The sequence below is a fragment of the Leucoraja erinacea genome, chromosome 4 (genome assembly GCF_028641065.1).
Source record: "Leucoraja erinacea ecotype New England chromosome 4, Leri_hhj_1, whole genome shotgun sequence".
In the NCBI taxonomy this organism is placed as follows: domain Eukaryota; kingdom Metazoa; phylum Chordata; class Chondrichthyes; order Rajiformes; family Rajidae; genus Leucoraja; species Leucoraja erinaceus.
Window position 1 is genome coordinate 53,430,689 of NC_073380.1, and position 23,349 is coordinate 53,454,037.

The 23,349-nt window shown below is 47.4% G+C and overlaps 1 protein-coding gene across 4 annotated transcripts in view; it reads right to left on the minus strand.

Annotated features, from left to right (window-relative positions):
* The window catches only part of LOC129696414 (zinc finger protein 521), a 317,936-nt gene that overhangs the window by 287,755 nt on the left and 6,832 nt on the right, over positions 1–23,349 (minus strand). For all 4 annotated transcript variants that reach the window (XM_055634288.1, XM_055634285.1, XM_055634286.1 and 1 more), the window contains exon 2: positions 17,140–17,199. In XM_055634288.1, the coding sequence (XP_055490263.1) occupies positions 17,140–17,199 (60 nt within the window). The remainder of the gene's footprint in view (positions 1–17,139; positions 17,200–23,349) is intronic.

Here is a 23,349-nt window from a genome sequence, read left to right on the forward strand (position 1 = left end):
CCGTTAGACTAATCTCCCTGCCTGCACGTGATTCATATTTATAATTGTCATGTGGACTGAGGTACAGTGAAAAGCTTTTGTTTGCATGCTATGCATCTAGAGAAAAGGCTACAATCAAGCCATCCACAGTATACAGATAAAGGGTACAACATTTTGTGCACGATAAAGTTCGATTAAAGATACTCCGAGGGTCTCCAATGAGGTAGATGGGAGGCCAGGATCACTCTCTGGTTGTTGCTAAGATGGTTCAGTTGCCTGATTACAGCTGGGAAGAAACTGCCCCTGAATCTGGAGGTGTGCGTTTTCAAACTTCTGTACCTCATGGTTGATGGGAGAAGGGAGAAGAGGGAGTGACTGTGGTGAGACTGGTTCTTGATTATGCTGGTGGCCTTGCCGAGGCAGCGTGAAGTGTAGATGGAGTCAATGGAAGGGGGTTTGGTGTCCCTCCATTCCCTACATATCCATGTGCCTATCTAAAAGCCTCAAAAACACCGCTATCGTAACTGCCTCCACCACCACCCCTGGCAGCACGTTCCAGGCACCCACCACCCACTGTGTTAAAAAAACCTGCCCCGCACATCTCCTTTAAACTTTGCCCCTCTTACCTTAAAGTTATGCCCACTGGTCTTTGGCATTTGTACCTTGGTGAAAAAGGTTCTCACTGTCTACCCTGTCTATATCGTTTTGAAGTAAGCAATGCAGATCGAGTAGCTGCAGTTGGAACTTAAGAGTTGCTCAAGAGACGAAGTGCGGAAATATATTAAAACCTTTCTTAAAATCTGCAATTCCTTTTGTGCGCATAGTTAATTAAAACATTACAATTAAAATATTAATTACAATGTGACATCTGGCAGTCCCGGGAATCAGAGACATACAGCGTGGAAACAAGTCCTTCAGTCCAAATTGCCCACACCAGCCAACATGTCCCATCTACATTAGTCCCAACTCATTTGGCCCTTATCCCTCTAATCCAGTCCTATCCATGTGCCTGTCGAAATGTTTCTTAAACATTGCAATAGTACCAGCCTCAACTACCTCCTCCGGCAGCTCATTCCATACACCTACCACCCTTTGTGTGAAAAAGTTACCCCTCAGATTCTTATTAAATCTTTCTCCCCTCACCTTAAACCTAGGTCCTCTGGTCCTCAATTCCCCTACTCTGGGCAAGAGGCTCTGTGTGTCGACCCGGTCTATTCCTCTCATGATTTTATACACCTCTACAAGATCACCCCTCATCCTCCTGTGCTCCAAGGAGTAGAGACCCAGCCTACTCTACATCTCCCCATAGTTCAGACCCTCGAATCCAGGCAATTCGTAAATCTTCTCTGCATCAGTTTCCCTCCCCAATCCCCACATCTCGTCTCCACAGCTCCATCAATCTCACCCGTACCAACGATCTGTTGAGGAACGACAACATTGATGTCGAAGATAGACACAAAATGCTGGAGTAACACAGCGGGACAGGCCGCATCTCTGGAGGGAAGGAATGGGTGACGTTTCGGGTCGAGACCCTTCTTCAGACTGGTTAGGGATAAGGGAAACGAGAGATATAGATGGTGATGTGGAGATATAAAGAACAATGAATGAAAGATATGCAAAATATTAATGATGACAAAGGAAACAGGCCATTGGAAGCTGTTTGTTGGGTGCCAATGAGAAGCTAGTGCGACTTGGGTGTGGGAGGGATAGAGAGAGAGGGAATGCCGGGGCTACCTGAAGTGAGAGAAATCAATATTCAAGCTGCCCAAGCGAAATATGAGGTTCTGTTCCTCCAATGTGCATTTAGCCTTCACTCTGACAATGGAGGAGATCGAAGATTGAATGTCTGTGTAGGAATTGGAAGGAGAATTAAAGTGTTTAGCAACCGGGAGATCAGGTTGGTTCACGCGAGCTGAGCGAAGGTGTTCCGCGAGACGATCGCCCAGTCTGCGTTTGGTCTCGCCGATGTATAAGAGTCCACGTCTTGAACAACGGATACAGTAGATGAGGTTGGAGGAGGTGCAAGTGAACCTCTGCCTAACCTGAAAGGACTGTTGGGGTCCCTGGACAGTCGAGGGAGGAGGTATAGCGTCAGGTGTTGCATCTTCTGCGGTTGCAGGGGAAGGTACCTAGGGAGGGGGTGGGAAGGGAAGAGTTAACCAGGGAGTTGCAGAGGGAACGGTCTCTGTGGAAGACAGAAAGGGGGTGTAGATGGGAAAATGTGGCTATTGGTGGGATCCCGTTGGAGGATGGCGTATGTGTTGTATGCGACGGCTGAAGGGGGGAAAGGTAAGGACTGGGGGGACTCTGTCTCTGTTGTGACTAGTAGGAGGGGGAGCAAGGGTGGAGCTGTGGGGTACCGAGGAGACATGAGTGAGGGCTTCATCTATGATGGGAGAGGGGGACCCCCGTTCCCTAAAGAATGAGGACATCTCGGATGTCCTGGTGTGGAACACCTCATCTTGGGTGCAAATGCGGTGTAGACGGAGGAATTGGGAGTAGGGGATAAAGTCTTTGCAGGAAACTGGGTGGGAAGATGTGTAGTCGAGATAGTTGTGGGAATCAGTGGGTTTGTAGGAGACGTCAGTCAATAGTCTATGTCCTGGGATGGAGACTGTGAGATCAGGAAAGGGGAGGGAGATGTCGGAGATGGTCCAAGTAAATTTGATCACATTGTTATGACAGCCAAGACAGCACATGATCGCTCCTAAAGGGCCTGTCCCACGAGCATGCGATTGCATGCGGCAAGCACGACCTAACGTGGTCGCTTGAGCCGTACGGCCTCGCGGGGCCGGTCCCACTTCAATCGCCGGAGCCGTATGGAGTTGTGCGGAGCTGGTACCGACATCGCGCGGGGCTCCGGAAAACTGACAGTGTTCAAAATTCCGCGCGGCAACGGAATTTTGCAACCGCATTGAGACCATACGCACCGACGTATGCATCGACGGGCATGCACAGCGTCTTGACGCCGTACGTCATGTGCGAACTTCGCTCGAACTTCATGTCACTCACTCGACCTCCGCGCGGCCCCCGCTTCTGGTTTGTTCGCACTCGCCGCATGCATGGTGGGACAGGCCCTGTACGGGGATCACTCGACCTCCGTGTGACCTCCGCGTGGCCCCTGCTTCCGGTTTGGTCGTGCTTGCCGCACGCTGTCGCAAGCTCGTGGCACAGGCCCATCACGCTGCCTCGGCAAGGCCACCAGCGTAGTCAAGGATGAGTCGCACCCCGGCCACTACCTCTTCTCCCATCAACCATCAGGCAAAAGGTACAGACATGTGAAAACGCACATCTCCAGATTCAGGGACAGTTTCTTCCCAGCTGTTATCAGGCAAGTGAACCATCCTACCACCAACCAGTACTACCTCATTGGAGACACTCAAACTATTTCTGATTGGACTTTATCTTGCACTAAACTTTTTTCATGTACCTCGGTACATGTGACAATAAACTAAACCCAAACTCTACTTCCTCAGGAGACTGAGGAAATTCGGCATTGTACGAGTTACACTTGATTCTGTTTATGTAAGGTATTATCTGATCTGATCGGATAGCATGCAAAGCAAAGCTTTTTGCTGCACCTCAGTACACGCGACATTTATAAAGTTAAATTTCCCCAGTGACCAAACACCCAAAGCTCTCCAAGGGATAGAGCTTAAGCTATATTTCTAAACTAAACCAAATCAGCATTTCCATCCACAGATGCTGCCCGACCTGCAAACTTCCTCCAGCCCTGTTTGGCTCCAGATTCCAGCATCTGCAGTTTGCTGGGTCTCCCAAAATACTTGTACAACCTGGTTTATAAATACATTTTGATCTCTACTTTGGAGACACAGGCCCTTCAGCCCACTGAGTCCATGCTAACCAGCGATCACCCCGTACACCAGCACCATCCTAAACACACTCGGGACAAACCTGTACGTCTTTGGAGTGTGGGAGGAGACCAGAGCACCCGGAGGAAACCCACGCGGTCACAGGGAGAACATTCAAGCTCCATACAGACAGCACCCATAGTCAGGATCGAACCTGGGTCTCTGGCGCTGTGAGGCAGCAACTATACCGCTGCACCACTGTGCCCTCCCCTGTGTTCGCTGATGTATCACAGACAATGTAGACAGCATACAGAGTGATAAGTTCCTTAATTTCCAATATCCTGCAGCAAATTGAGACAAAAAAGGTGTTTTGTTTTTAAATACCTTGTGCTTGTTATTTATTTTACCGCTGTCATCTCCAGGGATTTAGATTTAGATGAGGGGGGATGGTGCAATACACAGTAGCATCTCATTAGCTCAGATATCATTTCCTATGTCTGCACAAAAATACACATCAACAGTTCAAAAGGAGTGCATGTGAAGATTTTCTGTTGATTTTAAATACACATGATTGCTCCCTCCACTCAGCTACCCTCCACTGGAAATGTTGGCGTTAACATTGGTCATGGTGTACAGAACAGAATAAGGCCCTTCGGCCCATCTTGACTATGGCCACCAAGTTGGCATGCTGGGCTAGTTCCATTTGCCTGCATTTGGCCCATACATCTCTAAACTCTTCCTATCCAGGTATAGGACATAGAACAGTACAGGAACAGGGAGGGCACACTGGTCCACCAGTTGCTGCCACACAGCGCCAGAGACCCGGGCTCGATCCTGACTATGGGTGCTGTCTGTACAGAGTTTAAACGTTCTCCCTGTGACCACGTGGGTTTTCTCCGGGTGCTCCGGTTTCCTCCCACACTCCAACGACGTGCAGGTTTGTAGGTGAATTGGCCCTCTATAAATTGTCCCTAGTGTGTAAGATGCGAAAATGGGATAACATGGAACTAGTGTGAACGGGTGATCAGTGGTCAGCATAGAACCAGTGGGCCAAAGTGCCTGTTTCAATGCTGCATGTCTAAGCTAAACTAAACTTGCAAACATTGGAGCCAATATTTGCCATTCACTCAATACTGGTGATGTTGGTCTTTCTGTAAGAAAATGCTCTGATTACAACTGGGCTTCAATTCAGAACCACCTTATCAACTGTAAACCAATCTGGGACGTCCCAAGGTTATAAAATATATCACATTTATGACATTATTTTAAACAACTCCACATAAACAACTGTAAATTAACAGCCACATGGATCTTAAATGTAATAAGAAGCTTACAAATGAAACATCGAGCAATCAAATTTGCAATTCTTATTCATTGCTTTCAATAATCAAGCATCAAATGCAAGTGAACTTCTTAAAATCTGGACACAAGGAACTGCAGATGCTGGATTGCAAAAAAGACACAGGGTGCTGGAGTAACTAAATTTTTTTTTTTTTTTTTTTTAATTATTAGAAGTACAATAATATGGTACCGTAGGTACCTAGTTTTTTATTTTAACAATAAAAAGGAGACAGAAAACGAGTAGAAAAGAAATAGAAAAGTGTGTGATATCAGAAAGTGAGAAAAAGAAAATGAGAAAAGAAAGAAAGAAAGTTTTTTTTTAATTGAGTGTAGGTTGAGACGTTACATTACTATTATACAAGACACTGGTGAGGCCGCACTTGGAGAGTATTGTGTTCAGGCTGGGTCACAATGCCACAGGAAGAATGTCATTAAGCTGGAAAGAATGCAGAGAAGATTCACGAGGATGTTGCCAGGACTCGAGGGCCTGAACTATAGGGAGAGGTTAGGCAGGCTGGGACTCTATTCCTTGGAGTGCATGAGGCTAAAGAGTGATCTTAGAATCAGGTTCAAGCTTATTATTGTCACATGTACCGAAATGCAGTGAAAAGCTTTGTTTTGCATAATATCTAATTGGATCAGGTTATGCTGTAGATACATAAATACAATCAAGTCAAACTCAAGTACAATAGATGGAGCAAAGGGAAAGAGTGCTTATAAAGGTGTATAAATTGATAAGGGGAATAGATAAGGTGAATGTACGCAGAATTTTTTCCCCAGGGTACGGGAATCAAGAACCAGAGGGCATACATGTAAGATGAGAGAGGAATGATTTAATAGGAACCTGAGCGCTAATGTTTTTTCACTCAATGTGGTGGGTATATGGAACGAGCTGCATGTGGCCGTTAAGCCAGGCACTATAACAGCATTTAAAAGACCTGGATAGAAAGTTTAGAGGGATATGGACCTAACGTGGGCAGGTGGGTGCAACTTAGATTGGGGATCTTGGCCAACATGGATAATAGTGACATACAAATGCAGAGAAGATTTACGAAGATGTTGCCAGGACTCGAGGGCCTGAGCTACAGGGAGAGTTTAGGCAGGCAAGGACTTTATTCCTCGGAGCAATCTTATAGTGGTGTATAAAATCATGAGAGGCATAGATCGGGTAAATGCCCAGAGTAGGTGAATCGGGAACCAGAGGACATGGGTTTAAAGTGAAGGGGAAAGGATTTAATAGGACTCTGAGAGGTAATTAATTTTTTTTTACAAACACAAATAGTGTTGGATATATGCAACGAGCTGCCAGAGGAGGTAGGTGAGGCAGGTACTATAATAGCATTTAAAAGACATTTGGACAGGTACATGGATTGGATAGGTGTGGAGGGATATGAGCCAAATATGGGGAAAATGGGACAAGCTTAGATGGGGCATCTTGGTTAGCATGGGTATGTGAAATGCCAGAGAAAGTGGTCAAGGTGGGTAAAATAACATTTCAAAGCCGTTTGGATAGATACATGGATAGGAAAGTTTTAGAGGGATATGGGCTAATCGCAGGCAGAATGGACTAGCATAGGTGAGGCATGTTGGTCGGCATGGACATATGTGCTGTATGACACATTTATACTTCCTAATGTGTGATGGGGGAACTGGATGCAACACTTCACATTAGTTTTAATTCAAGAGTCAAGGGTATTTGATAACGTTTTATGTAATCGATAATGTTTTATTATTGTTTAATGTTTGATGCGCCATTCCTAACTGTCACTGTATGTCATGTTGTCACTTGCAGGCGGAGCACCAAGGCAAATTCCTTGTATGTGGATACTTGGCCAATAAACCTATTCATATGCATATTAATTCATTATTGTCATACAGTATGAACTGAAACGGTACAATGAAATTGTTACTTGCAGCAGCACAACAGAATATGTAAACACTGTATATAACTCTCTCTCTAAAACTAATCTCCACTGCATATATATATATAGATATATATATATATATAGTGCAAAGACTAAAAGAATGCACAAATATATGTAGTTTGGAGCTTATTTGGTGGTGGTAGTGTTTAATAGCCTGATGGCTGTAGGGAAGAAGCTGCTCCTGAACCTGGACGTTAGTTTTCAGGCTCCTGTGCCTCTTCCTGGTGGCAAGAGTGAAATGAGTGCGTGGCCGGGGTGGAGTGGGCCTCTGATCATGCTGGCTGCCGTTTTGAGCTAGTCTAGCTTCCACGTTGTCCCTCTGCTTTAAGACACGGTGCCTCTATTACTGAAACCCCAGATACCGTCTGCTTTATTAAACACTCTCTCAACCTGCTTTGCCTCTTACACAGACGTGCGCACATATCTATCTAGGTGCCTCTCTCCCTCACATGCCTTGGAACTGTAACATTTAGCCTGCCTTTGTTCTTTCTGCCAAAACATATCACTTCACACGTCCCTGTTTTTATAAAAGTTAATAGATTTCAAATCTGCATCAAATATATTGGGAATTGGAACAGTAATTGTTTTTGCAGCTTGCTCCGAGCATGCGTGAATGAACGCACAAAAAGCAGGCTTGGGGCATCTCACGATACAAAGCAAATACAGTAACTCCAGTGGACAGGACTCCAGGTCTGAGCAAGAGACTAGCAGAATGCTCGTCACAACAGTGGAACAACTGAGAATACAGACAGTGGTGGAACTGCCCGGTCCATCACGGGCACTGACATCCCCACCGTCGAAGGGATCTATAGCAAGCCAGGTAGATAAGTGATGGTTTTGGTATCGTCTTCAGCACAGACATGATGGGCCGAAGGGCCTGTCCTTGTGCTGCACTCTTCTGTGTTCTGTAAATTGCAGAGCGTTATGGATGTAGCCCAGTCCATCACATGGACCAGACTCCCCACCATCGACTCCATCTACACTTCACTCTGCCTCGGAAAAGCAGCCAACATAATCAAAGACTTGTCCCACCCCATTCATTCCTATTCCTCCCCGCTCCCATCCGGCAGATGATACAGAAAACCAGACTCAGGAACAGACTTCTTCCCCTCTGTTATCAGGCTTCTGAACAGTCCTTCCATAAGCTAGGGTACTGCCCGATTCACCTCTACCCCATTGTGGACATTGGACTTTGACTCTGGAACTGATGCGCTACAATGCTGAGAACTATATTCTGTATCTTCCCCTTTGCTCTACCTATTGTACTTGAGTTTAAACTGATCTGATTGGATAGCATGCAAAACAAAGTTTGTCACTGTATCTGAGTACATGTAATAAACCTATTAAAGGCAGCACGGTGGTGCAGCGGTAGAGATGCTGCCTTACAGCGCCAGAGACCAGGTTTCGATCCTGACCACGGGTGCTGTCTGTACAGAGTTTGCACTTTCTCCCAGTGGCCGCGTGGGTTTTTTCCCGGGTTTCTTCGTGTGCAAACAGGCCCTTAGACACCCGCCCCCACGCCCCCGAGTCTGTGGCGACCAGCGATCCCCGTACAACAGCACTATCCCAGCGCCAGCACAAAGACAATATACAATTTTACCAAAGCCAATTAACCTATAAATCTTTACGTCTTTGGAGTGTGGGAGGAAACTAGAGGACCTGGAAAATACATGGGGTCACCGGAAGAACGTGCAAACTCCATACAGACAGCACCCATCGACACGATGGAACCCGGGTCTCTGGCGCTGTGAGGCAGCAACTCTACCTCTGTGTCACTGAGTTTGCATTCAACTTCCTTCCATTAGTCCCAGATCACACCAGATCTAGAGGCAGATATGATAGTGGTCTAGAAGTGGCTTTTAGATAGGCACATGGACATGCAGGGAAGAGAGGGACATGAATCACGTGCAGGCAGAAAGGAGCAAGTTAATTTGGCAACACCCACTGAGTTCCTCCAGCACTTTGTGTTTTGCTCAAGATTCCAGCATCTGCAGTTCCTTGTGCCTCTCGTTAAATTTGGCATCATGTTCACTTTAGTTTAGTTTATTGTCACTTGCATCAAGGTAGTGTGAAAAGCTTCTCCTTGCATGCTATCCAGTCAGCGGAAAGATTATACTTGATTACAATCGAGATTAGACATGATTACAGGATAAAGGGAATAACAGTTAGTGCAAGGTAAAGTCCGTTAAAGATAGTTCTAAGGTCTCCAATGAGGTAGATGGGAGGTCGGGACCGCTCTCTAGTTGTGGGTAGGATGGTTCAGTAACCTGATAACAGCTGGGAAGAAACTGTTCCTGTATCTGGAGGTGTGCGTTTTCACACTTCTGTACTGGTTGCCTGATGGGAGAGGGGAGTAGAGGAAGTGACCAGGGCCAGACAGGTCCTTGATTATGCTGGTGGCCTTGCCGAGGTAGTGGCACCTCTGCTCACACACTAGCCCATTCACTCCCGGTGTGCCTCTGGAAGAATTTATAATTGTGCCCTACGTATTATCAATGAAATCTGAATAAGGGTCCAGACCCAAAACGTCACCTATTCCTTTTCTCCAGAGATGCTGCCTGACCCGCTGAGTTACTCCAGCACTTTGTATCTGTCATCCTCTGTGTGGATCCACTTTTTCCACATTCCATCCAATGTTTAATCCTCTTTAATAGAGGCAGCACTCCTCCCCCCCTCCCCCCCCCCCCCCCCCTTCCCTCCCCACCCCTAACACCTGGCAACTTAAAACTCCCTCCAAGCCCAATTCTGGGTAGAGCCTCATCCGTAAAGCTGACAACCGAACAATGTATGCGCTGTAATTCATATCAGCAGCTGATTGCTAAAACATAAATGCTAGGATTTTTTTTTCTCTTCGCCTGCTATGAAAAATGACTTCCGCCCGGCTATAGAATCACAGCCGTACCATCTCTTCCCTTTTCCAACCTGCTGCTTTGGGTCAGGGAAATTTCACCCCATTGCATAATGCCGTGTTAGAAATTATATATTTTTTTCCCTTTCGAAATAATAGTTAGGAGGGAAAAAAAAGTGAGGTTTTTAAGGTTGCCGAGAGACACATTGTACTAAGCATTGTTTACCTGTCAGCTGACATTGATTAATCTTGTGTTCAGTGAGTCTTGCTCATGGTTCCAAACCTGGAGACGACTTGCAACAACAGCCCATTTATTTTCATGTTCCCTCCTGTCTTTACTCGAGAGCTCCTTTCCCCACTCAGCTATAGAATCACACAGTAGAGACAGGCCCTACAGCCCACCTCTTCCACCACGACCTACATGCCCAATCTAAGCTGGACCTATTTACCTGCGTTTGGCCCATAGTCTTCTAAACCTTTCCTATCCTGGAGCGGCACGGTGGCGCAGCGGTAGAGTTGCTGCCTCACAGCGCCAGACACCCGAGTTCGATCCTGACAATGGGCGCTGTCTGTACGGAGTTTGAACGTTCCCCCTGTGACTGCGGGGGGTTTTCTCCGGGTGATTGCTAGTTGTTGTGGACTCAGTGGGCTGTATCTCGAAAGTCTATTCATGCACCTGTCCAAATGTGTTTTAAATGTTATTGTACCCATCTTATCCACTTAACTGAAAAAAGGTATCCCTCAGGTTCCTATCAAATGTTTCCCATCTCACCTTGACTGCCTGCCATTCTGAAAATGACCAATTAATTCCTACTATTTGCTTCCTGTCTGCCAACCAGCTCTCTATCCATGTCAATACCTCACCCCCAATACCATGTGCTCTAATCTTGCACACTAATCTCTTGTGTGGGACCTAGTCAAAAGCTCTTTGAAAGTCCAGATACACCACATCCACTGGCTCGCCCTTATCCATTCTACTTGTTATATCCTCAAAAAATTCCACAAGATTAGTCAAGCATGATTTCCCCTTCATAAATCCATGCTGACTTTGACCGATCCTGTCACTGGCTTCCAAATGCGCTGCTGTAACATCTTTAATAATCGACTCAAGCATCCTCCCCACTACTGATGTCAGGCTAACTGGTCAATGATTCCCTGTTTTCTCTCTCCCTCCTTTCTTAAAAGGTGGGGTTACATTAGCTACCCTCCACTCCACAGGAACTGATCTAGTCGAGAGAACATTGGAAAAAATGTACCCAATCTATTCCTCTCATGATCTTATACACTTGTGTAAGACCACCCCTCATCCTCCTGCGCTCCAACTTCAGTTGTACAAGAGGTTGGTGATCCCACACTTGGAGTACTGTGTTCCCTTTTGGTCACCCAGCTATAGGAAGGATGCCGTTAAACTGGAAAGGGTGCAGAGAAGATTAATGTGGATGTTGCAAGGATGAGGGTGTGAGCAATAAGGAGAGGTTGGGCAGGCTAGGACTTTATCCATGAAGTGCAGTAGAATGAGGGCCGACCTTATACAGGTGTATAAGACCTTATACAGGTGTGTGAGACCATGAGGGGATAGATAAGAGTCGAAGCAGTATTTTACCCAGGGTTGGGGAATCAGGAATCAGGGAACATAGGTTTAAGGTGAGAGGGAAAAGATGTAATAGGAACTTGAGGGGCAACTTTTTCCACCCAGAGGGTTGTGGTTATACGGAACGAGCTGCCAGAGCAGGACGTTAAGGCGGATACTATAAGAACATTTAAAATATACTTGGACAGGTACATGGATAGGAAAGGTTTAGAGGGCAGATAGACACAAAATGCTGGAGTAACTCTGCTTGTCAGGCAGCATCTCTGGGGAACCAAATAGGTGACGTTTTGGGTCGAGACCCTTTTTTAGACTGAATGTCAAAGGGGGCTGGGGAAACCCTTATTCAGAAGAAGACCCAAAATGTCACCTATCCATTTTCTCCAGAGATGCTGCCTGATCCGCTGAGTCACTCCAGCATTTTGTGTCGGTGTAAACCAGCATCTGCAGTTCCTTCCTCCACATAAGGTCTAGAGGGATTTGGACCAAACACAGGCAAGGTGGGACTAGCGTAGATGGGGCACTTTGGGTGGCATGGACGAGACGGGCCGAAGGGCCTGTTTCTGTGCTTCCCTCGTTCCTTGCCAGTTCGCTTGCTGGCAGCTGGAAGCTACCTTGTTGCACAGAGTCCATTGTGCTCGGTGAAGCAACACGTTCAGGAATTAATGAGACATTGAAAATAAAATGATAAACCTGCTCTGCAAATGGAGCAATTTTCACTGGCGCACTTAGAATGCGGGCCAAACAATGAGGTCATTTCAGCTGGTAGAGTTACTGTCACTTTGCCTCAGCGACTCTGCTTTGTTGCCAACCTCCAGTGCTGTTTGTGTGGAGTTTGCCAGTTGGTAAATTATTGTCACGTGTACCGAAATACATTGAAACGCTGCCTGCTCTCCAGTCAAATCATACTACAGGCCCACTGCTGATTGTCCGGCAATTGGTTGGTCCGGTAACTCCTTTCATCCAGGCAAAACTACGAGAGCGCGCTTGAACCCCCCCCCCCTGGAAGTCCCCTTGAAAATGTGGCGCCCAGGCCGGGAGAGGCTTCCAATCGCGACCTTGTCGGCACTTTCCGCGGCTGATCGGTGGGTTGAATTTGCCCCATGTGCCCGGGGCCCTGGAACTCCAGCCTGGCCAGGGCCGGCAGGTCCATTCCCACAGCCGACTTTGAGGGCCGGTATTGCGGACCCTCGGCAGCCTAGGCGGACCGTACGACTCCCCTCGAAGACTGTGACCGATGATGGTCCGGCAAAACAAATAGTCCGGAAAGACTTGGGAATCAAGAGTGCTGGAAAATCGGTGGTGGACCGGTAAATCTTTCAAAGGATGTTTCTGTGAGAAAACCTCCAGCTCACTGCACTTGTTGATCATAGGAAGGGTAGACAAGGTACCTAGGCAAGGTATAGGGGTCACTGGTCAGATCAGAGGGTCCAGAGGTGTACGAGAATGATCCCAGGAATGAGAGGGTTAACATATGAGCGCTTGCCGGCACTGGGCCTCTGCTTGCTGGAGTTTAGAACGATGAGGAACTTACCGAATAGTGAAAGGCCTGGGTAGAGTGGATGTGGAGAGGATGTTTACACTGGTGGGAGAGTCCAGAACCAGAGGTCACAGCCTCAGAATAAAAGGACAAACCTTTAAAAAGGAGATGGGGAGGAATTTCTTTAGTCAGAGGCTGATGAATCTGTGGAATTCATTGCCAGAGACAGCGGTGGAGGACAAGTCAATGGATAATTTTAAGGCGGAGTTTGGCACACTCTTGAGTAGTACAGGTGTCAGGGGTAACGGGGAGAAGGCAGGAGAATTGGGTTGAGATAGATCAGCCATGGTTGATGGGCTGAATGGCCTAATTCTGCTCCTAGAACTGATGAACTCCAGGATAGATATACACTGCACCTCCACAACACACTATGTTCTCATAACATTGGCAACTCTAAGCCAGAAACCAAGCCTCAATTAAAGTGGTTGTAACATCATTAATTATTAGCTTAGTTTACTTACTGAATCTAATTCTTAAACTTCATCAGCTGAGCTCCTCCCTGGCTCCATGGAGGGTTACAATCGCAAGATTACATTGCAAGAAAAAATAATGATCACACCAATTACCACCACGTATGTACAAATTCACCGAACTTGCATCCATAGAATTGTACAGCACAGGAACTGGCCCTTCGGCCCACAATGTCCGTGCCGAACATGATGCCAAGTTAAACCAAATCTCACCTGCCTGCACATGATCCATATCCCACCATTACCTGTATATCCACGTGACCATCTAAAAGCCTTGTAAAAGGCGGTGCAGTCTCGAAGGGCCGAATGGCCTCCTCATGCACCTATTTTCTATGTTTCTATGTTTCTAAACGCCACTATCGTATCTGCCTCCACCACCACCCCTGGCAGCGCGTTCCAAGTGCTCACCACCCTCTGTGTAAAGAACTTGCCCCTCCCCCCCCCACAAAGTTATGCCCTCCAATCTTTGGCATTTCGACCCTGGGGGGAAGTGATTCTGACTGTCTACATTATTTATGCCTCTCATAATTTTATAGACATTTTCCATGTCTCCCCTCAACCTGCAGAGAAAACAATTCAAGTTTGTCCAACCTCACCCTGTAGCTAATGCCCCCTAACCCAGGCATCGTTCTGTAAGCCTCCTCTGCGCCCTCATCAAAGCCTCCACATCCTTCCTGTAATGGGGCGACCAGAACTGCTCGCAATACTCCAAATGTGATCTAACCAAAGAGCATTTATAAAACTGCAACATGACTTTGTGATTTTTATTAGTCCTGAGATTTTAGAGATACAGTGCGGAAACAGGCCCTTTGGCCCACCGAGTCCGCACCAACCAGCGATCACCAATACACTAGAGTATAAAAGCCCAGCCGCTCCATTCTCTCAGCATATGACAGTCCCGCCAACCCAGGAATTAACCTTTTTACTGTACCTTGGTGACAATACGTGACAATAGTAAACCTAAACCCTCACTTTAATAGACACTAAGCGCTGGAGTAACTCAGCGGGTCAGAAAATAGAAAGGTAATTTTTCGGGTCGGAACCCTTCTTCAGACTGAAGAATCGGCACCTATCCATGTTCTCCAGATATGCTACATTGGACTTTGTCATAGAGTCATACAGCATGGACACAGGCCCATTGGCCCAACTTGCCCACGCCGACCAACATGTCCCAGCTACACTAGTTCCGCAGGGCTGCATTTGGCCCATATCCCTCTAAACCTGTCCTATCCATGTGCCTGTCTAATTGTGTCTTAAACATTGCAATAGTCTCTGCCTCAACTACTTCCTCCAGCAACTCGTTCCATACACCCACCACCCTCTGTGTGAAATAGTTACCCCTTAGATTCCTATTATATCTCTCCCCCTCACAAACCCCTATCCTCTGGTTCTCCATTCCCCTATTCTGGGCAAGAGACTCTGTGCTTCCTATGTGTCCGGAACTGATGCTCTACAATGCTGAGAACTATATTCTGTACTATTTATCTTCCCCTTTGCTCTGTCTATTGTATGCGAGTCTGGCTTGATTGTATTTATGTCTCTATATTTAGCAGATTGAATGTAGTATAATCATATTTGATAGGATAGCGTGCAAAACAAAGCTCTGCCCTAATCCTCAGTCCATGTGAAACTAATAAACCCAATCTGTCTCACTATAATAGACAGAGTGCTGGAGTAACTCAGCGGACGAGGCAGCATCTCTGGAGAAAAGAGATAGGTGATGTTTTAGGTCGGGGCCCCTTCTTCAGACTGAAGCTTTTCACTGTACCTCGGTACACATGACATCCTCAACTTCACAACAGGAAGCCTGCAGCACAGTGTTTTCACCCTTTCCCGTCCTGAAATGTGATTTGCTTTTCCTGTTTTTCCTCCTTTCTCGACTTGGCAGGCTGTCGGCCGTGTGGCCACATTGCCAGGGACAGGACGCGGGGCTCATCGGTGTGGCCCAAGAGAGTGTACAACATCTTTATAATCAAGGTCGGTTTGAAATATCCATTCCTAGCCATGGAAAGCAAGCGAGAGTTTAAAGCTGCTCACTGCCAACATGGCAGGCCATCAGCACTCAGGGGCTAGAATACAAAATCAGGGATGGAATGCAGAGGCTTTATTGAAGGAGCTGACCAGGCTGAATCTGGAGTATTGTGAGCAGTTTTAGACTGAGGAAGATTGGAGTGGGTCCAGTTTACGAGAACGATCCCAGGAATGATTGGGTTAAAATATGATGAGCGTTTGACGGCACTGGGCCTGTACTCGCTGTTTTTTAGAAGGATGAGGGGAAAACCTCATTGAAAACATATCAAATAGTGAAAGGCCTGGATAGAGTGAATGTGGAGAGGATGTTTCCATTAGTGGGAGAGTTCCAGAACCTGAGGCCACAGCCTCAGGATAAAAGGACGTACCTTTAGAAAGGAGACGAGGAGGAATTTCTTTAGTAAGAGGCTGGTGAATCTGTAGATTTCATTGCAACACACACAGCTGCGGAGGCCAAGTCAATGGATATTTTTAAGGCAGAGATTGATAGATTCTTGATTAGTACAGGTGTCAGGGGTTATGGGGAGAGGCAGGAGAATGGGGATGGGAGGAAAAGATAGATCAGCCATGAATGAATGAATGGCGGAGTCGACTTGATGAGCCAAATGGCTTCATTCCGCTCCTAGAACCCATGAACATGAACTCAACAGTATAGCACGGGGACAGGCCCTTCGGCCCACGATGTCCTTGCTGAGCATGTTGCAGAATTAAACTAATCTCATCTGCCTGCACATGATCCATATCCTTCCATTCCCCGCATATCCATGTGTCTTTGTCACATTGTCTTTCCACTGTAACAATGAACTAAAACTGGATAATGCTAGTGTATGGGGATCGCTGATCAGAGTGGACTCGGTGGGCCAAAGGGTTCGTTTTCGCGCTGTATCTATAAACTAAACATCTCGACACAAAATCTCCACATCTCTGTCCCAACCGCCTTCCCTCACAACCATGCACTCCCACCCCCCCCAGGGTAGTTTGTGTCCAACACCTCAAAGACAACTTTCCTCCCCCACCCCACATCCCCTTCCCCTCAAATCCAACATTTCCCCTGACCCGAAACTACTGCCAACAGTTCCACAGCTCGCTGCAAACTTGCAGCATCGGTAACAAGTTAATTTTAGCAACAGTTTAACACGGTGACAGGTTTTGCTGGCATAGGTGAGATATTACACTTCTCTCAGTCTCAGGTACTGACACACGTAGACACACACACACAAGCCAGCAGATGGAGAGGATGCACCAGGAAGCTCATAATCACTTCCCTTGCTCAAAAAGAAGCGTTTCAGGAAGACCACACTAATGAGAAGAAAAACACCTCTCGTTCCCTCCCTCCACAATTACTTGCTGCTGCTGCTGCTATCTCCACCAATAGACTGACGCGTGGAAAGCAGCTCGCAGTTAGAGGTGGACAATCGCTGGACCGTGTCCCATTTCTCCCCAGATTCCAAGTCACCAGTCTGCCCGCCAAGGCAATGACACTGGTTGTCTCAGGAAACAAAGACACGTTTCCCATCACACCGCCACAACCGTGGGTAAAACCGTACAATCTTGCCAAATCTATTTCAATGATGAATGGCTGTGAATTAGAGCTGATGACATTACCACTTTGAACGCCCGTCTGTCCCACAGTAGGCTGCAAGTCTTCAGTATCATTGTCTTCTACTGTGGAAGAGAAAGAGACAGACGCAGAGAAGGTTAATACTAACAATGCTGAATCTCCATTTTAGTTTAGTTTAGAGATACAGCGCAGAAACAGGCCCTTCAGCCCACCGGGTCCATGCCGACCAGCGATCCCCGCACACTCGCACTAGGGACAATTTACAATTTTACCGAAGCCAAATAACCGACAAACCAGTGCGCCTTTGGAGTGTGGGAGGAAACCGGACGTCCCGGAGAAAACCCGCACAGGTCACGGGGAGAACGTACAAACTCCATACAGACAGCACAGGTTCGATCCCAGGAGTGTGGCGCTGTGAGGCAGCAACTTTACCACTGCGCCACTCTAGAAAAGGATTTTTCTTTCTTTAAAAGAAAATCATAATGTATTTAGCATAATGTAAGGAGTGGACTAGGGAATGGAGGGGAAGGGTAGGTCACTGAAGTTATTCCTCACACTGGCTACAGGCTGGTGACCACCGTAAGGTTTTAATATTTATTTGTAGGATATATTGGGGGCGGCACAGTGGACTTGCTGCCTCACGGCGCCTGAGACCTGCGTTCAATCCTGACTATGGGTGCTGTCTGTGTTTGTGGAGTTTGCACGATCTACCCGTGATCGCGTGGGTTTCCTCCCACATTCCAAAGACATGTGGGTTTGTAAGTTAGGCAGCATCTCTGGAGTAAATGGAGAAAAAGTCCTAGCCTGCCCAACCGCTCCCTGTAGCTCAGGCCCCTCGGGTCCTGGCAACACCGTCATGAATATTCTCTGCACCTTTCCAGCTTGACGACGTCTTTCCTGTAACAGGTGTGACCAAAACTCTAACGAGGGCGGCACGGTGGCGCAGCGCCAAGTACCCGGGTTCAATCCCGACTGCAGGTGCTGTCTGGACGGAGTTTGCACGTTCTTCCTGTGCCCGCAAGCTTTTTCTCCGGTTTCCTCTCACACTCCAAAGATGTACAGTTTGGTAGGTTAATTGTCTTGGTAAAATTGGAAAGTGTCCCTTGTGTGTGTTGGATTAGTCTGCGGGGTGCTTGCTGGGTGCTTGCTGGTCAGTGTGGACTCGGCGGGCCGAAGGGCCTGTTTCCACACTCTTACCTCTAAAAGTAAAACGAGGACAGAAAGTGTGGGAGGGACGTTTTAAAAAAAAATAAAGGCATTTGCAGGTGCGTTGACTGTGATTTAAAGGCATTTTTCACTTGGGAAAGAACAGGTGTAGAGCGCCAATCAGCGGCGCTCAGCTCTGGAGAGTTAAGTCTCATCACTCTGGGCTCCTTCACAGCGTGCGGTTACGTGAAGCCGGATAATCACTCAGCAACACAACTCATCATTTTTCTTTCCGTGGTGAGTTATGGCTTTAGGACACAGCCAAAATCACACACACACACGAAAATACAAAAAAAAACAACATTAATACGCGGCCGCATAATGTTGGAGACCGGCGTAGCGAGATTGGTTTGGAGGTCACAACGCTATTTAGCCTAGCCTTTCACCATCTGTCCACTGTGGTAAAACTCTTATTTATTAAACCCAGCACCAGGTGGTATGGCAAACCAACCGTGACTAGTGGCTGATGAGTTATCCAGTTCAACCCCTCTTCCTGACAGAGGGGAGGAAGGCGGGGGGGGGTGAAGGTAAGGGCGAAGGGGTCAAGGATTGGGGAAAGGAAGATCTAGTAGCTACTGGGTGCCAGCAGGGAAATGAGGACCCTGGCCTTGTGGAGGGAGTGTGGCGTTGGGAAGAGGAGGGGGGGGAGGGGAAATGGTGGAGTATGAGAGAGCCGGAGCCTTATTGCCGTTTCCTACAACCTCACTACAGAGCAGCATTCATAGATGCGGTAGGGAAAGGTCCCCTAGCCAGCGAATGGTTAGGATGTGGTTTCTGGCACCGGGCTGGAATCGTGCATATCAAAGAGAGCGGGAATGAAAGCTCGCTATCAGAATGGAAATCTTTTGCTAAAACACTCCAGTTTGTGGCAATATTTTTTTTTTAAACTTCAAGCTCAGTGGTTTAATCAAGCGGGAGAAAGCGCATCAGCCCATGACTAGGTGTACAAAGCGATGGTGAGGCACCAGTCGGGAGCGTTTGAGTCATACTGCACAGAGACAGGCCCTTTGGCCCAACACGTGTATGCCCATCAAGATGCCCCATCTAAGCTAGTCCCAACTACCAGTCATAGAATCATGTAGTAGACACAAAATGCTGGAGTAACTCAGCGGATCAGGCAGCGTCTCCAGAGAAAAGGAATAGGTGATGTTTCGGGTCGGAACCCTTCTTCAGGGAATAAATCAGCATCTTCAGTTCTTTCCTACTCATAGAATCATGCAGAATGGAAAAGGGCCCTTCTGCCCAATTCGACCAAGATACCCCATCTTAGCCAGTCCCATTTGGCCCAAATCCCTCTAAATCTTTGCCGCCCAATGTTGTTATAATACCTGCCTGAACTACCTCCTCTGGCAGCTCGTTCTATATATCCACCACCCTCTGTGTGAAATTTTGCCTCTCAGGTTCCTATTAAATCTTTCCCCCTCACCTTAAACCCATGACCCCTACTCTGGGTAAAAGACTGTTCAGTCTTTTCAATGTTTTGTGTAGAAAATAGTGTTCAGCTTTGTTCACCCTGCTGAAGGAAAGATGCCATTAAACCCCAACAACTCTTCCCTGACCAGTCCTTTCCCTGACCAGTAAAGACAAGGATATCTTGTTTGAATATTTACGAGGATGTTGCCAGGACTCGAGGGGCCTGAGCTCCAAGGAGAGGTTGGGCAGGCAGGCGAGGACTTATTCCCCATTTACTCCAGAGATGCTTCCTGACACATTGAGTTACTCCAGTGCTCTGTGTTTATCTTCGGTATAAACCAGCATCTGCAGTTCTTTCTCATTAAAGGCTGGGACTTTATTCCTTGGAGCGCAGGGGGATGAGAGGTGATCTTACAGTGGTTTATAACATCACGAGGGGAATAGATGAGGTGACTGCACAGCATCTTTGACCCAGGATTGAAAAGTCAAAGATTAGTGGGCATAGTTTTGAAGGTAAGAGGGGCAAAGTTTAACAGGGGGGGGGTGTGCGGGACAAGTCTTTGTTTGACACAGAGGATGATGGGTGCCTGAAACACATCGCCAGGGGTGGTGTTGGAGGCAGGTACGATGGTGGCGTTTAGGAGGCTTTTAGATAGGCAGACGGATATGCAGGGAATGGAAGGATTTGTGCAGGCAGAGGAGATTAGTTTAACTTGGCATCATGTTCAACACAGACATTGTGGGCTGAAGGGCCTGTTCCTGTGCTGTTCCGTGTTCTACGTGTTACTAGCGGATACGTGTACAGACATGTTCACACATGCTCAGAACGTGGCAGTCGTGAGATGGTACGTATTGATGGGGGTTGTGAACGAGATGTTTGGGCAGTGTCTAGCCGGCAGCGTCTTGGGAGGTGGCACGGAGGGGTGTGATTGTCTGAGGAGTCTCTGTGTGCCCAGCACGGACATTGCGGGCCGAAGGGCCTGTTCCTGTGCTGCACTGTACCGTCCATGTTGACTCTCTGGCACCATGCAGTGTGTGATCTTGCCCAGTCATTGCTCAGAGCTCCCCACTCAACCATAGGACCCATCACCAATCCCTCGGACACAACTCCTTTCTACATTCACCACTCAAGGCTAACATGTACAATAAAACAAATTGTATTCTGCCATTCACACAAAATAATCAAGGACCAGTCTCCCCTCTCCCAACAGGCAAGTGGTATTCCCTTTATCGTGCATCTGTACACTGTGGAACACTCAATTACAATCATGTACATTTTTCCCGTTGACTGGTTAGCAGGCTACAAATGCTCTGCACTGTACCTCAGTACACGTGACATTAAAGTGAACTTCAACTTTAGGTACAGAAGTGTGTAAACGTATACCTCCCGATTCAAGGACAGTTTCTTCCCATCCTATCACCATGTAGAGAGCAGTCCTCATCTCCCATCAATGATAGTAGACATCACTGGACATTATCTTGCCCTAAACATTGTACCCTTTATCCAGTATCTTGTACATGGTGGACGGCTTGAATAGTCATGTATAGTCTTTTCACTGACCAGATAGAACGCAACAAAACAGCTTTGCAGGGACTATCGCAACGTTTCAGAAACATTTGGAAAAATACATGGTTTAGAGGGATTTGGGCCAAACGCAGGCAGGTGGGACTAGTGTAGATGGGGTGTGTTGGTCGGCATGGGCAAGTTGGGCCAAAGGGCCTGTGTCCACACTGTATGACTCTATTTTCATCATGGTACATGTGATAATAAACTAAATGTGACACTAATAATAAACTTGACTAGGAGTCTGACACCACACATGGGAAAGATGCCCCTGTCCCACTTCAGAAACCTGAACGGAAACCTCTGGAGCCTTTGTGCCCCACCCAAGGTTTCCGTGCGGTTCCCGGAGGTTTTTGTCAGTCTCCCTACCTGCTTCCACTACCTGCAACCTCCGGCAACCACCTGCAACCTCCGGGGACCACATGGAAACCTTGGGCGGGGCGCAAAGTCTCCAGAGGTTTCCTAAGTGGGACAGGGGACTTACCTTCCTTGGAACCAATTGACTTGCCTGCACCTCCACTGCAGCCCCCAGTACACCCCCCTCCTCCCCTCCAAGTGTGGTGTGACAGAATGAGCAAACTTTCAGGTCAATTTAGTTTAGAGTTACAGCATGGGAACAGGCCCTTTGGCCCATCATGTACAAACTCACACAGACACTCCACAGCACCTGTAGTTAGGATCGAACCCAGGTCTCTGGCGCTGTGAGGCAGCAACTCTACCGCTGCGCCACCGTGCCACCCAAGTGCATGCATAGTATTTAAGAGGATTTTAGATAGTCACCTGGACAACACAGGGAGCGGAGGAGGGATATGGAATATGCGCAGGTAGATAAGATTGCCATGCGCAGGTGTATAATTGCCATGTTGCAACTCCTGCATGAAATACACTCCGGTCACATACACACAGATAGATATTCTCTGCCACCAGACATCACCCTGTTAGGAGGGTTTGGAGGGCTATGAAAATTAATAATGTTAAGCTAGCCTCATTTCCCCAGGGTCGGGGAATGAAGACCCAGTGGACATGGGTTTAAGATGAGAGGGGAAAGATTTAATAGGGCAGCACGGTGGCATAGCAGTGGAGTTGCTGCCTCACAGCGCCAGAGACCCGGGTTCAATCCTGACGTGCTGTCTGTACAGAGTTTACATGTTCTCTGTGTGATCACAAGGGTTTTCTTTGAGTGCTCCGGTTTCCTCCCATATTCCAAAGACGTACAGGTTTGTAGGTGAATTGGCCTCTATAAATTGTCCCTAGTGTGTAGGATAGTATTAGTGTACGGGGAAATCGCTGGTTATCATGGACTCGATGGGCCGAATGGCCTGTTTCAACACAGTATAGATAGACTTAAAAGCCAAAACTAAACTAATTCACATTCCCCCATTCAGACTGGGAGAGATTCCTTTACCTTGCAAGAGGGGGTTTAGTTTCAGACACGGGTCAACCATTTCAGACGGGGTTGAGGAGGAATTTGTCCTATCAAAGGGTGTCGGATTTTTGGAATTCCTTCCTGCATTGAGCTGGAGGCCAGGTCAGTGAACAGATTCAAGGATTTGTTTAAAAAGGAACTGCAGATGCTGGAAAATCGAAAGTAGACAAAAAATGCTGAAGAAACTCAGCGGATGAGGCAGCATCTATGGAGAAAAGGCAACGTTTCGGGCCGAGACCCATCTTCAGACTGATGTCGGGGGGGGGAAAGAAAGGAAGAGGCGGAGACAGTACGCTAGAGGGGGAGCTGGGAAGGGGGAGGGGAAGGAGAGAGAAAGTAAGGACTACCTGAAATTGGAGGTCAATGTTCATACCGCTGGGGCGTAGACAACCCAAGCAAAATATGAGGTGCTGTTCCTCCAATTTGTGCTGGGCCTCACTCTGACAATGGAAGAGACCCAGGACAGAAAGGTCAGATTCAGAATGGGAGTGGGAGTTGAAGTGCTGTGCCACTGGGAGATAAGGTAGGTTAGTGTGGACTGAGCGGAGGTTTTGGGCGAAGCTGTCGCCTGCGCTTGGTCTCGCCGATGTAGAGAAGGTGACACCTATGACAGCGGATGCAGTAGATGAGGTTGGAGGAGGTGCA